Source organism: Corvus brachyrhynchos, unplaced genomic scaffold (genome assembly GCF_000691975.1).
Source record: "Corvus brachyrhynchos isolate BGI_N302 unplaced genomic scaffold, ASM69197v1 scaffold115, whole genome shotgun sequence".
Lineage (NCBI taxonomy): Eukaryota > Metazoa > Chordata > Aves > Passeriformes > Corvidae > Corvus > Corvus brachyrhynchos.
Window position 1 is genome coordinate 9,135,790 of NW_008239553.1, and position 16,076 is coordinate 9,151,865.

At 40.1% G+C, this 16,076-nt stretch overlaps 1 protein-coding gene across 2 annotated transcripts in view; it reads right to left on the reverse strand.

The window, feature by feature from the left end:
* LOC103620770 (cytosolic phospholipase A2 epsilon) overlaps positions 1–16,076 on the reverse strand; it is a 38,230-nt gene that overhangs the window by 1,392 nt on the left and 20,762 nt on the right. For both annotated transcript variants that reach the window (XM_017742276.1, XM_017742277.1), the window contains 16 exons: positions 16,042–16,076; positions 15,337–15,377; positions 14,721–14,763; positions 14,241–14,304; positions 13,128–13,297; positions 12,911–13,003; positions 12,128–12,165; positions 10,820–10,955; positions 9,240–9,376; positions 8,712–8,937; positions 7,024–7,138; positions 6,468–6,605; positions 5,451–5,558; positions 4,200–4,388; positions 3,147–3,313; positions 2,226–2,412 (listed from right to left, as the gene is read on the reverse strand). In XM_017742276.1, the coding sequence (XP_017597765.1) occupies positions 2,226–2,412; positions 3,147–3,313; positions 4,200–4,388; positions 5,451–5,558; positions 6,468–6,605; positions 7,024–7,138; positions 8,712–8,937; positions 9,240–9,376; positions 10,820–10,955; positions 12,128–12,165; positions 12,911–13,003; positions 13,128–13,297; positions 14,241–14,304; positions 14,721–14,763; positions 15,337–15,377; positions 16,042–16,076 (1,887 nt within the window). The remainder of the gene's footprint in view (positions 1–2,225; positions 2,413–3,146; positions 3,314–4,199; positions 4,389–5,450; positions 5,559–6,467; positions 6,606–7,023; positions 7,139–8,711; positions 8,938–9,239; positions 9,377–10,819; positions 10,956–12,127; positions 12,166–12,910; positions 13,004–13,127; positions 13,298–14,240; positions 14,305–14,720; positions 14,764–15,336; positions 15,378–16,041) is intronic.

The window sequence follows — 16,076 nt, forward strand, 5'->3', positions numbered from 1 at the left end:
AAAGAGAGTATTAACAACACAGAAATAGTAGGCAATACTCTCAGAGAAAGTATCAGAGACATGAGAATTTTTCTGTCAGCCTCCAGTGAGACCATCACTCTGCCCAAGAGGGTGTTACTGTAACAAACAAGAACCCTCCACAGTCACAGATAACCAGCACCACCTGAACCATGGCAAGGGGGTAGGCACTGGGAAAAGTCAGCATCTCACTGATAAGACCTCATGCATTCGGGGAATCTTCTCTGCCAACATGGATCTAACAACACTGAAGAAAGGGTTCTGATTTTCCTTGAAGGGTCTGTCTGAGTCCAAAAGCTGTACTCCTCTCAGCTTTGCAGACAGAGTTACAGTGAACTGGTACCACTCAATTGAAGCAGAGTAAATCTTACACAGAGAATCCTCTTTCTATTTGATCATGGAATAGCCTAACAGTACAGCATGTAACCAGTTTGAATATGTCAGTTTCACTTGTTTACTGCTCAGACTCTAAATTCCCCTCTGAATGAGCTGATGGATGAGCTGCCAATGAAAAACTTGCCTGTTCATGTGATTGTACTAATATTTCACATGCTGTACAATTTAGATCTCGGCTAGGGCATGGTACTGAAGCACTATAAATTAAGCTGATCTCTGTCTGTCACTAACAAAGGGCAGACATCCTTTTCCAGCCTCACAGGACCTTCTGCGGCATCCATCCTGCTGCTGTGGAGGCCAGGTCTCAGCTGTGAGATGTCAGTTCTCCCAAAAAGCTGCATGGACAGAGCCCTTTCATGCCAGCTCAGCTGACACTTTGCCTGAGGGGGCATGACAAGGAGGACCCCTTCTTTCTCTTCCTCTTTAATCTCAGCGTGCAGCTACCAGCTGAACCGGTTGGGCAACACAAGCTTGCCTCAAGTGTATGCAATATGCAGACAGCATGCAGGTCTTCAAATTAATTTTCTTCATAGCTAGCAACACCCCTTTTTAGACTCCCTGATAATATATGCTTACATTTAACATCTGCACATCATCTGATGTACACCTGATAGTAGATACACCTGATAGTAGATAACTGACTTAGGCACATCATCCCTCGTTTCTGGAAATTATTGAGGGAAAGAAGGCAGGCAAACTCCCTCACAGAGCAGTACAAAAGAGCAATGCAGTATAGAAGAGCAGTACAGGAGCTAATTCTCAGCTCTTCTTCTACTTCTTTCTTCTTTTCTCCTTTCTTTAATTCTCTCTACAAAGGGCAACTGCAGAAAGTAACCTTTCTGTTATCTGATCAGTGGTAAGGAGCTGGAGTAGAATGGTGTGTGTACCTCCATAAATACCCTTGGTCTATTTGAGTCCTGTTCAAAACCCCAGCTGTACACCTCAAACATGAAATGAGCTCAGTCAACAAAGCAAAAGTACCATATTATTTTTTACAACTTACTTAATATAAAAGGATAAGAATTGATACAATTGGGACAATAGTTTCTGCATTTGTTTTGGTTTTAAATTTAATGTACATGTACCAACCTAGAACTTCTGGCTTTCAAGTACATTGTGGGGCTTTGAAGTGAACTCACAATCTGAGTTAGGAATTTTAGCATCTGGAGAAGGAGTAACTGAGACTTTGGTGCCAACAGAGTAGTATGGCATGTGGGATATGGTACCAGAACTCAGAATTCACCTGTTTAGAAGTGACTGGCAATGTTGCTATTGAAACTCTTTAAATTTCAAAGTGAACAGACACTGTTGGAATGGCTCAGTGTTGTAGTTTCATCACTTCGCTATACCTCCATGTTACATTTCCATCACTTTGCTTCTGCATGCTTTTTTTTACAAGGTTATCTGCCTAACTGTAAGCCTGGAAATTATTTCAAACAATGAAATCCTTAGGCTCCTCAGAGCATTCTCTAACAGGAGCGGATGACAAGTGTGAGAGGAAATTACCGCTGCTAATTTCTGCTACTGCCGATAAACAGAATATTCTTTTCCTCAATTAAGTACAGTCTGCTTATGAAAAGCCAAAAAAAAAATCTGAAGAGGAAAATATTTGCCAAAGGCTGATTCCAGATGCTTCTCTACTGTTTAGGAAAAGTCACATATTTTAAGTTTCTTTATCTGGTTCAGATCTAAGCAAAGAGGGTTCAAGTCTGTTATTACAGCATGATCTGAAGAGCAGTTATTATCCAGTAAAAAAAGAGAAAGAAAGTGGCTGCTGCCTCTGTTAATGTGATGGGTAACCATAAACTTACCAGGTGCTTTGTATTCCCTGAAGGTGTCATTTACTAGAGGGAAAAATATCACAATAGGTGTTTCTGGGCTCTCTTTATCACCAACAATGTAGCATTCCTTCAGATGTGGAGTTTCCTGATCATCTGGCACCTTTGGAGGGAAAGGAATTCCCTGTTTTGCAAAGTATTTAGAGGCATCTTTCAGGGGCTGGTTGCCACAAGAGGAAAACAAAACAAAAGAAAACATCAGAACATATGGGAAGAACTTTGAATTTGACCAAAACCTAATTTCACTGGGAATATTTGTGGGGTAAGTGACAGGTTCTGACAGATTATGGTACACACCCAATTTAGGTGTAGGTTGTTTATGGAGTCAAGACTTGGAAGGCCAGAGTTAAGTGAGATGGATCTGAGTATATGTGCCTGTCTTCGAAAATCTACATGCCACATTTGGCTATGAAAAAGTTGCCTTAGACAACTTTTTATTCCTAAGGAATTTAACATTCCTAAACACAAACTGTTGTTGCATTTATTTGCATATCTGGTCTTCTGGGTTTGCATCAAACCCTTCTATTTTTGCAGTTATATTGTCCTGAAGGTACATTTTTCCTTGCATAGGAATATGTATGATTGCATTGAGAAATATTAGACAGTGTTTAAAGACAATTAGCTTCATTCATTCCACATCTGACTGCCTTCAAATCAGCTAAAACGACTTATATGTAAAAATGAGCAGATAGAGTTTACTAACTTATTATTTCCTGAAAACATTTGCAGTGTTCCATAAAGATATGTGACCCCCAGTTAACAGTAGACTGTTAACTTATTAACACTTCCCAGATATTGGGAAAAAACAAAAGTTTCTGTGAGTAGAGGATCAGCCATTCTGGCAACTCGGTGATGAAACAGAGAAATCAATAAAGAAGAATGTGCAAGACTCACTCCTGTCTGTGAACCTGAGCTGTAGTTGAAATGCAAAATGACATCCACCTTCCTTTCTGGCCTCATAAGGGGTGGGTAACTGGTAGCAAAGGCAAATGCAGTATCAATCAGGATGAGGTAGTCTGCTGCTGTGGTCAGGTGGTTGGGCTGGGAGTCCAGCTCACAGTCTAGGAAAGAAGCACATTTTTTCAGAGGAAGTGCCCAACGCAAGGGAGGTGCTGAGGAAAGTCTATTGTTAACAAAAAGAGACTTCAACTTCTCTTGGGTCCTAGACCTACCTATATAGCTGATGGCTGCAGTTCAGTCATTTCTCAGTTCCTCATCTGGCTTCCCCTTTTCATCTTTACTCTGCAATTTCTTTGGCTTTCCTCTGACTAGAAGCGATTAACTTGGGGCTCAGGAGAACAGACTTAATGCATCTTGTGTGTGACTCTGATCATGTTGGCGTGGGGTTTTTTTTGTTTCCTTTTCTTTTCTTTTTGTTGTTAATATGAAACAAATTAAATGGCACCTCTCTCTGTCAACACACTAAAGACTAAATATGTTGTGTGCTTTCCTCACTATGAGAGTGGCCTCACAGCTACAATCGTATGTGGAACATCTGGTGCCAGACTGAACAAAAAAATTCCCTACCTGGATAACAGGGAATAGTGTCACAAAGGTTGTACCTTACTTAGAAGTAAAAATGTAACAGGAACCGAAGCTCCCTCCCACATCCCCTGAGTATTGGCCGAGCAAGAGATAGTGTATGATAGCACCAGTGCCCTGCTGCAGGCATGCAGGCTGGCTGGCTGGCACAGCAGCAGAAGTGCTGGGTGACTAACTGGGATTTTTCTCATCTACCAGTTGTGAGACTTCATGAATTGTTTTTAAAAACTTGTTTTGAAGCCTCCCCTGCTACTTAATTTCAGCTTTCAGTGACAAACAGCTTCAAATACTATCAGAACATCGGAATGAAACAAAAAAAGCAGTTAGCTTGATAACTTTTTAAGGATTTTTTTTTTCACAAGGATGGTTTAAACTGTAACTTGAAGCAGGGTGCTGTTACCATACCTTTCCACTTGGAAAACTCGCTCTCTAGGTAGTTATTGTTTATCTGGAAGCCCTTCAGGAAGTTATGGATTTCTGAGGCTGCTGGACGTAACATTGCAACATCTCGGAAAATTTCTGAAAAGCTGTCAGTAGGACAAACCACTCGAGTATCCAGCTCATTTGGTCTCGTCGGGAATAGGGCTCCATCATCTGCAGAAGAAAGAAAAGCAGTTTATGTATGTGGTTTGTTTCATTGTTGAAGTCAATCTGTGCAGTCATCCTTTGGTTTAATATGTTTGGAAAACTTGAATTTCTTTCTCTTTTTACTTCCAGGATTTTCACAAATCTCAACTTTTTTTTTGGCTAAGCTTTGAAAAATCCCTTTCTTCTTCTCACTTCACAGTGATAAAGGCTTTGTTTGTACAGCAAAAAGAGTTCACCTCACCTACTAGAAATTTCTTTGCTTTGCTATGATTTTATCCATTAAATATCTTGCACTTAACTGTCTTCCTTTGCTAGTCCATGCCACACTTTCTCTCTCAGACACATGAAAAGCCACACAATAACAATCTCTCAGCCACACAAACATAATTAATGTTCCTTACTAGAAAATACAGACTCCTTGTTTTAACAACCAGAAATTACTTCCTTACAAGTGCTAGAAGATAAAACAAATAAGCCTTTTCAAAATACTTCTCTTCTTTGCCATCTTTTCTCTTTGTAATGTGTTTGTCTTGTGTATTTGTCCTTCAAATCTGACCCTGCATATCTTTCCTAATTTTCTATTATGTTTTGCAAATCTCATCCTCATGACTAGTTTGGAATGACTTCCAACAGTACTGAAGTTTGCATCAACGCTTTGTAGACTTCAGAGATGAAAAGATGTTGTTTGCTCTTGTTTCCCTGATGCTTCAACTTCTGAGAGAGGATCTGGAAGACTGTGGAATGCTACATGAGCATCTTCCACTTATGGGGATATTTTTCTCTAGTTTTACCCTTGTGCTCAGAAAACATCTCATAAGAGGGCCATTGTCTCTTTTATTTTTCTGCGATGGATCCTGTGGGTTCTTTTCACATACAACTGAAATAATTGCCATATGTAATACATGGCATGAATTTCCTTCTGGTTTATATGTGGATAATGGAAATCCCTGAAGAGAACATTCCAAAAGGGCTTTGTAAAATTCAGTAAGAGAATAGCAGCACAGAGGAAAAGAATAAAAAAGAAAAGAGAAAATAAAACAAAATAATCAAATAATAAGAATAACCCACCTATGTCAGCAATTTTGTCTCGGGTCCATTTGTGCCAGAAGTCTTCTGAATTAACAGATATATACCAAGCATCCATGAGATTCAAGGAAAATACACTGCTCCAGACCCCTGTGGCATAGGATATATGTGACATATTTGAAAATAAATGGGGTGCAAAGAAATTTGCTGTAAACCTAAATTTGCAATACATTTGCTGTCAAATAACTGTGTCACTGGACACTTCAGGGAACAGAGACAGAAATGTCCCTGCATCACTCTAGAGAAGGTAGGAAGAAAGTGCCAAGGTGTAGAAAGGGGCTGGTGACCTGACAGCACTTCTGATTATGCAAGGGAAGACCTGGGTCCCTATCTGAAATTGCAGCCAGGGACAGAGAGATTCTGAGTTGCTTCCTTATGCCTCACCCTGAGCTGTAGTGAAATCTCCACACAAGCAAAAATTTCAACTTCTCAAAAAAACCCCTGAAACTTCCTTTTTCCTTTATGCAGTTGGTGGAAGTAGAAAGAACAATGAGGCAAGAGATTGCTTTTGCAAAGTGAAGAAAGATTTCCTTACTGCTTTCACTTTTTTTATGCAAGACGGAAAAAAAGATAAACATTCCGACTTATTTGCACTCTGAAATGGAAATGTTATCTTAAGAATTAATCAGGGCAAGATGTGGCAGGAACTTTGTAGATAAAAAGGTGTATTTTAGAGACTCAGGCTGCAAAAGAAACTGATGATTTAACTCAGCAGCAATGATACACAACTTTTGTTGCTGACAAAGATATATAAGTACTGTGAAGGTCTCATGTCAGTAAGCATAACCATAGATGAAATCAATACATCTGATAAGATGAATAAGATCACAGAGAAAATAAAAAATCCTGCAGATAGTGACCTGTTACCAGTCCTAGTATTTTACCACATACTGCTCCAGGCAGATAAAAAACACACTAACTGTTTAATTTCAGAAGAGGGCTTTGTGCAGGAGCAGATTATATTATATTATATTACATTTTCCCAGAACAACAAATCACCTTCCAAAAAGCAGATTCTGGATTCTGGGATTTTCTTCATCAGGCGACCCATGAAGAACTCGCTGCCAAAATCTTCTGCACGAATGAAGGCTCCATATTTTGGAAATCCTACCTCATAAGGGGTGAATTCCACCCATTCTAAAAGAAAAGGCGTAAGACAGACTGATTACAGCAGCAGAGGAACAATTATTTGAATAAATATGATATTGGCCAGGTTAAGGCAGACTGGTTTCTAATTAACACACTTTGCAAGCAGGCACTTATTTACTGTACATTTCGCAGTGGTGAATATGCAGAACAAATTGTCCTCTTAAATCTATATGTCTCTGTAAACTTTCTGACACTTTCTATAGAAGTGCATAATGTCTTCCATTGTCCTGCTTTAGATCCTGAATACTGAATTACACTAAGGTCTTCAAAATACTAACTATTAAATTTCTCCTCTGAGGTGGATTAGCCTTTGAGAGTATTTGTACATTGAATTGATATCCTTATCTAATCCTAAATTGACTCCAATTGGGATTAAATGTTAAATACACTTCTGGAATATTGTTACCTCTAAAATCCTGGTCGCTGATTTTATCCTTCACATTGAGAGAGAGGTAGATGGGCAGGGGGTTTTGACCCTGATTTAGTGCCTGCTGCTGATCTGTGAGCTTATGGCAGTCCTCCTGTTTTGAAGAATGACAGTAGCTGAGGACAATTGGATGACACAAAGAGACTCCCACTTCATCTAAACCTGGGTTCTGACAACGCAGTGCACACATGACTCCAACTAGGATGCTCCCCACACATTTAGTTCTGAAAGGTGCTGCCACATCCCTATCCCTGCCCCTCCCCTGCCCCAACCCTTCAGTACACAAATAATCCTAAATTCACGTTGAAAGAATATGGTAAGGAGAAAATGCTGTTATCCACATTTTTTATTTCAGAAAAAATGTCTGGAAACGTTTGAAAAGCACTCTTGACAGGAAATATTTCATTATGAAAGTGTAAACCCATCCCTGACTTCCCAGAAAAATGCCTTTTCATCAGACCTGTGACAGAGACAAGGCTCATGAAAAGTTAAGGTTCAGCGAGCCTTGGCCCTTCTGCTGCAGAACTCAGGCAGGGTGGAAAGGGTAGGATGGTTTGGGAGCAGAACCAAGGTTTGTGTGATCCTACAAGCAGAGCTGCAGGTACTCCTGCTCACCAGAGCAGCCTGTGGAAGGATGGCTGTGCCACCAGTGCCACCAGGTTTCCCTTGGGCTGTTGTTGGTCAGGGGACAGGGCTGTGGAGACACTTGCAGCTCCCTCCTGAACAGAGTCCCAGGGAGTCTCTACCACTGTGCTGTGACCAGGAGGTAGAAATGTGGATGTGTGTGGGGTTATTCATATTACAGGGTGAATGTTTTCTCATTCCAAAGTATAAATGGCCTAGTGGGAAAGAAATATTCATGAAGATTAAAATAGAGCCTGAATTCTGTGTGAATTCACAGAATCACAGAATGGTTGGGGTTGGAAGGGCCCTTAAAAATCATTTAGTTCCAATCCCACTGCTATAGGCAGGGACACCTTCCACAAGACCAGGTTGGATGGAGATCAACCATGCTCTCCATCCAACCTGGTCTTAAACACCTGCAGGGATAGGGAGTCCACAACTGCTCTGGGAACATGTTCCAGTGCCTCACTACCCTTATAGTGAAGAATTCTTCCCAATACCTAAATCTAAGCCTCCCCTCCTTCAGCTTAAGGTCATTTCCCCCTTGTCTTATCCTACATGCCCTTCTGAATAGTCCCTCTCCAACCTTCTTGTAAGCCTCTTTTAGATTCTGTGAGGAATAAATTAGAAGTTGTTCATACTGTAAGTTTCCTATTACTTATTTTCATTCCCATCCTTTCTGTACCAGATGTGATGTTAAGATCTGTATAATACAGCCAACAAACATAATGAATGGTACTGCCAAGGCACATGCTTTAGGCATCTATAAGAAAAACAAACAAACAAACAAACAAGCAAAAAACCTCTTTTGTCTAGGGGTGGCCAAACGTTGGCATGTGTCGCCCAGAGAATTTGTGGAGTCTTCAGCTGTGGAGATATTCAAAGCCCATAGTTCAGGGTAGCTGGCCGTTCCTGATCTTGCTTGGACAAGATGAACTCCAGAGGTCCCTTCCAATCTCAACTATTTTTTGGATTTAATGTCTTTCCTCACTGCTGTATTCACTAGATATTCAAATCTGAAGAGAAAGGTGCTGTTATTGTACCTTTTCATGTAACATGTTTTCAATGATGAGTCCCCAGAGATCTGTGAAACACAGCTGATGTCCTTCCTGTTTCCTCTGGCACAACTCTTTCAAATAGTATTTCAGACGATCAGGGGCAAAACAAGTAACAAACTTATTTTTAAGTACATGCTTTCGGACATCATTGAGTGTTTCCTTGAGATCCTTTTGGGACCAGTCAGGATCTTCATACAAGTTTGACATGGTCCTAAAAAAAACCACACAAAAAAACCACAGGGAAAGTGTGAGTTCTGAAGCAGAGCTTTGGGAAGTTATGAAGGTTTGTGTATTATGTCTTCATTTACATGAAAAAACACCATGTGTTTGGTACTATCCACATATTTAATTAATTCCAAATGTGGGGAAAATACCCACTAAAAGAAACAACAACAACAACAAAAAAACAGCAGAAAAAGAAAAAGCCTTTTCTTGATAGTTAAGATCATACAACTCAAGATCACTTCCTGATGTCATCTATGGAAAATTCCTGTGTACTTATCTTGGTCTTACCATGTTGTTCCAGACAAACCAGTGATATATGAGACACAGTCCAAGACATTCATTTCCTGCACGCTGAGGAGGTGAGCATACATGGCTGTCAGAGCTCTAGTTCCACCACCCGTTGTCATGATTGCTACCACAGGTACCTGTTCAATCCCAAAATACATGCATTTAGTGACATGGTCTGAGAAGGCACAGAGACAGCACTGATAAAGTAGTAAAAAAATGCCACCAGTTCAATGTGAAGAAAAACATGAACTAATAATGGGGCATGTAAGGAGTAAGAAATACTTCATATTTACCTCTGTCAAGCAACTCTGCATTAGAACATGAAATCCATTATCACATTTTCAGTGCTCTATTTCAAAACCATTAACAAAAAGTTGCAAAAAAACTAGAGGAAATTGCACCTTCTTTCATCTGAATCAGATTATTATCAGATACAATAGACCAGAAAATATCAGTGCTGTCTCACGGTTTCCATGCAAGCAGTGATAACCTCCTTTATCCTGAACTTTGCTGAAACTATTGTACAGTTAATCCACAGGCCATACTAGAAACGTCATGACTGATGGATTTAAGAGCACAGGCCAGTTCAGAATCCCTGAAACCAGAGGCTGGTGACACCATTCCCTTTTACAGTTGCTGGAGGAAAAGAGAAACCATGCTCACTCCACCTACCACATATGTATATACAGTACTAGGTATGCAAGAGAGCTGCAATTATTTGCTTCTGTGATCATATAGAAATATAGGGATGGAAGTCTTAGAAAAAGAATTATTTCATAAATATGAATTGGCTCCTTTAACAGTAAACACAGGTACACTGGAGTGAAGGAATGTCAGGTACAAATCATCAGGAGAATCTAGAGAGATTGTTCTGCACGGAAGTATGGGTGGCTATATACCTGAGGGGAAGGGAACAACCCATGGCTTAGTGCTGGCATTTAAAGGCAAGGTCTTCTGTTTGAAAGGTCCAGCTGTGCAAAAAAAGCTGAACTCAGTTTAGGTCAAAACAAGCAAAATTTATCCTGTTTGCATTTGAGTTTAGCCTTCACACCGCAGTCATGGGTGCCTAATTAAAAAAAAAAAACAACACCTGATTTTCCCCTGCCCTTAAACCTCTGTTATCAAACCTGTTTGCTGAGCAAGAACATGCTACAGCAGACAAAGTCAGACTGGAAGTGTGCTGTGCTCACACAACGGGAACCTAAGCGGTGGCACAAAGGATAAACAAAATAAAGTCCAGTTTTAGCCATGAGGGAATGAAGCGCTGAATCCACTGGGTAGATCTGGCGTAAAAGAAACTTTGGCTTTGGTTCTGAGAGCACCTAGCCTCTCTCTACATTATGGTGCAAGCTACTACTGAACACAAGGCTAGATTCTTTAGCTTCAGAGCTACAGGCTTTTTATTAATGTTTCTGACGAATACTCATTTCTTCCCTAGAATAGAGAAGTCAGCCACAGAGAAAAGAACTCAGCTATAGTTTGTACATGAAACTACAAGGTTTCCAGGAAAATGTGACCACCAATGCTATATTTGGACACTCATCTGTGCAGAAAGCAGAGAATAATTATGTCTCAGAGACCTCATCATCCTGCAAGTCCTCTTCCAGGTGGAGAATGTCCTTCAAAGCGGCTGCAACTACCTTCTTCCTCTTGCGAATGAAATCCTGTTCCTGGACACACAGATCAAACCCCAGGCGTACATCTAGGTCATCCTGGCTGGAACACGGATCAGGTATCATACATCACATCTGTAGTCTAAGCCAGCATTTTAATTGCTTTACCTCATAAATAGACATGCCTTCACTACCAGGTCTATATAAAGCAAAGCAGGAAGATATTAAATGTTCTGGTTTGTTCTTGGAGAAAAACAGTCCGTCTGCCTTTGAACTGAAAGGAATTTTTTTTTTTTTCTCCCTGTCAAAGATGCCTGTAATTAAATATAGCTGCAAATAACAGTCGTTTCTTTTCAGACATAAATCCAGGCGCCTGCAGAGGGCAGTGTTTTAAAGGTGGCTTTTAAAAGTTCTGCAAACTTCCACTGATAACCCGCGAAACGTTCTACTGAAGTTGTAGATTTACATGATCAGATGTTCTTTTGATGTTTATAAGCACTGCATATGGGGTTTGAAAGCTGCTATGAAAATCTTGCATAGCCGTTCTAAGGAAGAAGTTTTTAAATGACAGCTGTAAACTGTATGTATGTTTCATAGCATATTTACTGAAAATAAACAGCATGATAGAAGATACACCTGCTTTTCTGGAAGCTCTCTCCTGTTACTATATGGTACATAATGTAACATATTCACCTTATAAATTTTACTAAGGCCTGAATGATATTCCAAAACACACTGTGTGGTTCCTTGGTCTAGAAATGGTCAATCACTTCATTGAATTTATTTGCTTTTTTCTCTTTGAGCAGACATTAAAACAATAAGAGCAGGTACTTTTTTTTTTTTTTTTTTTTGGCATCCTAAAGTACCTAGATACTCTGATTTTGATCTTTTAGTGAAAGAAAACAGTTAAAGAGACCTTTTGGGAAACAGAAAGGGTTTTTTCAATTAGTTCTGAAATGTTGCTTTTATTGAAAATCTGCATTTTTCAGCAAAATGTAGAGGTATCAGAGTATGTACAGTGGCCCTTACCATGTAATATTGATTGCAGCACAATATGAATAGAAAATTGGTGTGTTCATAATTTCTTAACTTCCTGTCCCATTACAAAAACTTGGTTACTGAAAATCTTCACATTATGTACTGAATGCATTTTATTTTGTAGTCTGAAATGAGGATGGACCAGCATTCAGGACAAAGGCAGTAACAAAGGGATTGGAACTTGTCTGACAACTATCTAAATACAAAGAAGCAAGGGGAAAACCAGAGATGTCTTACCATTTTTTCACCTTAAGGAGTAAATCAAATTTTCTGTGCTGAAAATCGAAAAGGTAAAATGATGAATATTAATATTTTGTTCAGAACAGTCCCTTTCCCCCACTCAGATATTGATCTTTTGAGTCATCATTACACCTACAAAACTCCAAATCTCAAAAAACTGAGATCCCTTCTCAGTATTTCGACAGTACCCAGAGATGTGCACTGATTTAATAGACTAAGACTTTAGGACTATCATCTGTAGTCCACATCTTCTCTCTCATAAAACTCAGGTGTAGCTTGCCTGCTACTAATTAGCTACACAAATAAATACCAGAAGAGCTGCAGTGCTACAGCTCAGATCTCTGGCAGGATCCACTACTGAAGATAGGTGTTGAAACCAGAGCCTCTCACGTAACAATGTTAGATACAAGGGGAAGCCAGAGAGACAGAGCACCCCATCCATGTGGCTCAGGTTTGCCTCCCGTGGCAGTGGCCCAGGCTGCAGCCTCACCTCTCTGTCCCAGTGGCACCCAGTCACTTCCAGCTTAGTTAAGTGCATGCACAGTAGAAGGATAATGAGCAACAGTTTAGACATTTTTCTTCTTCTCCCTTCTCCCTTGGATTTCCCATTTTATTTTGCTCCAAATAATTCACTTCACTATGCATTGCCCTAGATTGGAGGGAGGTTAGAAAACAGCTATCTCTGTATAAAGAGAAGTGGCCCTTGGTTTCTGCTTCTTGCAAATCAGAAAGAATTTCAAAAAGCTTGCAAAGGATTCCCCATGGCCAGCAGGCACTCACCTCACCAACTACTTCCTGCTCGGAGGGGAGTGACTTCAGAGGGATTGTCAGAGGGACACTTCTCCTCCTTGCTCCACATGACATGCAAGCACACTGTAAGGGAGCATGGAGTGCTTTTTGGTTAAAACAGAAATGTTCTCCTCTTGCTGCCTACTCACACGTAAATGTCAGGTCATAGGACTGTCTGTGTTGTCTACCATGTTCTGGGGTAACGTACAAAGGCGGAAAGCTTCCTCTTCCTTCTGAGTGCAACATCCAGGGAGGGTTGCTTGTATCTGGCATAGTGGAAGAAAGTGGGATCTGGGATAGGGGAGCGGGAGTCACAGCCCACTGAAACTGTCTGGGTTTCTTCAAAGGATCCTCTCACTGTAAATGTTAGCTCATTCTCTAAAACAATGAGATAAAATGCATACACAAAGTTACTTATAATTGTAAAAAAAAGAGAGAGAGAAAAAAAAAGAAGCAAAATGTAGCTTTGAGCAAATTCCTTCTCCTCTTCATTTGTACTTGGAAAGCTATCTTCTAAAAGTGATCCAAATCACAAACATTTCAGGTGACTGTATCATTACAATGTGCTGAGCAAGAAGTCAGATGGGAATGTGACATGAATGGCACGGAATTTTAGACTGCTGCTTTTCTGTTGCAGTTGCATCATGACACAGTGAATACATTCAGGTACTTTGCATGGTAAATCATCCTCATCCCAGGACAAATAATGAGCTGAAGAAGTTCTCAGTCCCCTAAAATAAGATCTGACTCTGCAGCAGATGACCCTATTAATATAAACAGCTTAGCTAATCCTGCCAGAGTGTGTTACGCATGCTCTGAGATTGCCTACCAGATCCAGCCCCTCAGGGGATGTGGGCAGAGGAACTTCTAGATTCTGGATCTTGACCAGGGTCAGGCAGGAGCCAGCTGCTGAGTGGCTAACCCCTGCAAAAAATGAGGTGTTTCTGTGCATATGCATAAGTCGAAGTGACAGAGATCCTGAGCAAAGTTAACGTCATGGACTATAACGCCTGAGGAATTAAGCTTCTTCAGGGTTTAGCAGTACTGCAGCAGAGGTTTGCAGAATCTCAGCTTGTGTTTTAGATACCTTCTGTATAAGCATCTGATTCTAGTAATTTCTAGTCTGGCACAAGACTCTCCATGAAGTCAGAATCCTGAATCTATACCTGCTGCAGGACTGGTGGCATTCCCTACTGCAAATTTTTTACAAATCACCTTAAATGTGATCAGTTAAAGCCTTAGTACTTTGATGATGCAATGTCCAGGCCTTGTTAGGGATGATAAAATCACTAACATTAATTTTAAGACTTTATAATCTTACCTGAAAAACGCTTCTTTTGCATCCTGCCGTCTAAGTAAACTTCCAAACAGGCTTCTTCACGACACTACAGTAGGTGTGATGAGGACAGAGAATTAGATAACTCATCCCACTATCTCACCACCAGTGGTGACAGATGTTGGAAGAGTCATTGTACAAAAGGTCATTGCTTAAATGTGGGGGGCAGCTTTGTTGGACACTTTTGCCAGACACAGTGAAAGTGAGAATTAATTTGTTGTCACATGGGAAGATGGTGCTATGCTAAACACATTGTAAATTTCAATGGATGCAGACAAAACGAGGGAAAATTATAATAGTCAGAAGGCTCCTCTAAGATCATGCTGGCCTCCTTAAAGATAAAGCTCCTAAGAGAAAGTATCACTAAAGAATAAAGATTTGCATTGTTTCCCTCACTGACATTATAGTCAGCCATGGTAAGGAATGATGTGGGAAAGAACACAAAAGAACAAAACATTATTTTACCACTATTGCCCCATTTGTGATGATGGTTTCAGGAGGACCCTGGCTGGAAAACAAGAACAAAAAATATGCATTTTATAAACAATATGTTCTGGATACTGGTCCTGAACAGGACATACTATTCTCTCGAAATTTTTATTACTATTATTTTCTTTGCTCCTTCTTATTGTTTCTGTAAGTATGCTCCCTTGATACTAGATACCCCATAATGACCCAGCAGAAATTATTAAACTGCCATAAGGCACCTGGAAAGTCATTGCAACAGCCTTAGTAGCACAGGCATGGTATAACACAAGTTGGGTAGCAATATTCTCCTCAGCCATGACTTTCCCAGAGAACACTGTCCAGTAAATCTGTAGACTTACTGCAGTGGGATTTGCCAGCCAACTCTGAACTATGTAAGACAAAAATCTTAAGAGAAAGTCACAGAATTAAAAATTCTCAACTCCTCTCCACATCATGGCATTTTTTCCTTTCATACAATGATTTTTTAATGCACAGATTAAGTTTGGAAAAACTTGTTTCTGGCCATTGAGGCGATACTGCATCTACAAAAGGTTTCCCTGCACTAATGCATAACTCCAAGCCACTACTCCAATAATAATGGGGTTTTACTCACATGCTCTCCAATACAAACTCAACTTCCAGCTCCTCCTTCCCCTGAAAATAAAGCAAAACTCTGTCTCAATTAGCATGTGCAGAGGTTTTCAAAGCGATCTTAATTTTTGCAAGCACAGTGTCCTTTACATTTAGTAAGCAAAAATATTCTGGTTTGTGCTTGCTATTATCAGCATTAAATGACAGAGGCAGCTGTTTCTTCTCCAAGGAAAAGTTCTCAATTTTACTCGCAGAACAAAAGGTGTTTGGTGCTTATAAATCTCCGTAACAAACCTTTCTCCCTAACTAACACACTTTCTTCTCTGCCAGCTGAACATGATATGTTAAGGTTTAGTGTTAAGAAAAATATTGTGGAAACAGGCCATTTCCCTGTGCTTGCATTGTTTTGGTTTTTATAGTCTTTGTGAGGATTAGATAAACTATCATTTTCTATCAGATTATTGAAAGTGCAAAGCTTCCCTAAAATTGCATCTACTCTGGGGCTTGGGAACTTGGCCATGATCTGTGCCAGAGGAAACCAACAGGAATTTGAGAAGGCCATCTATTTTGTCACTGATGTGCAGTTTCCAGGATATTAATAAATTTAGCTACATTTTTACCACCAAGCTGGTCCTAGTGGTAAAAGCCAGAAGAGACAGTACACCTCCTTAAACAGAGGGGAGAGAATGGACACCAAGCTGCACTAAATGTCTGACCGAGCTCTTACCTCTGGGTTTAGTGGGAATGATGTAAAAACTCTTT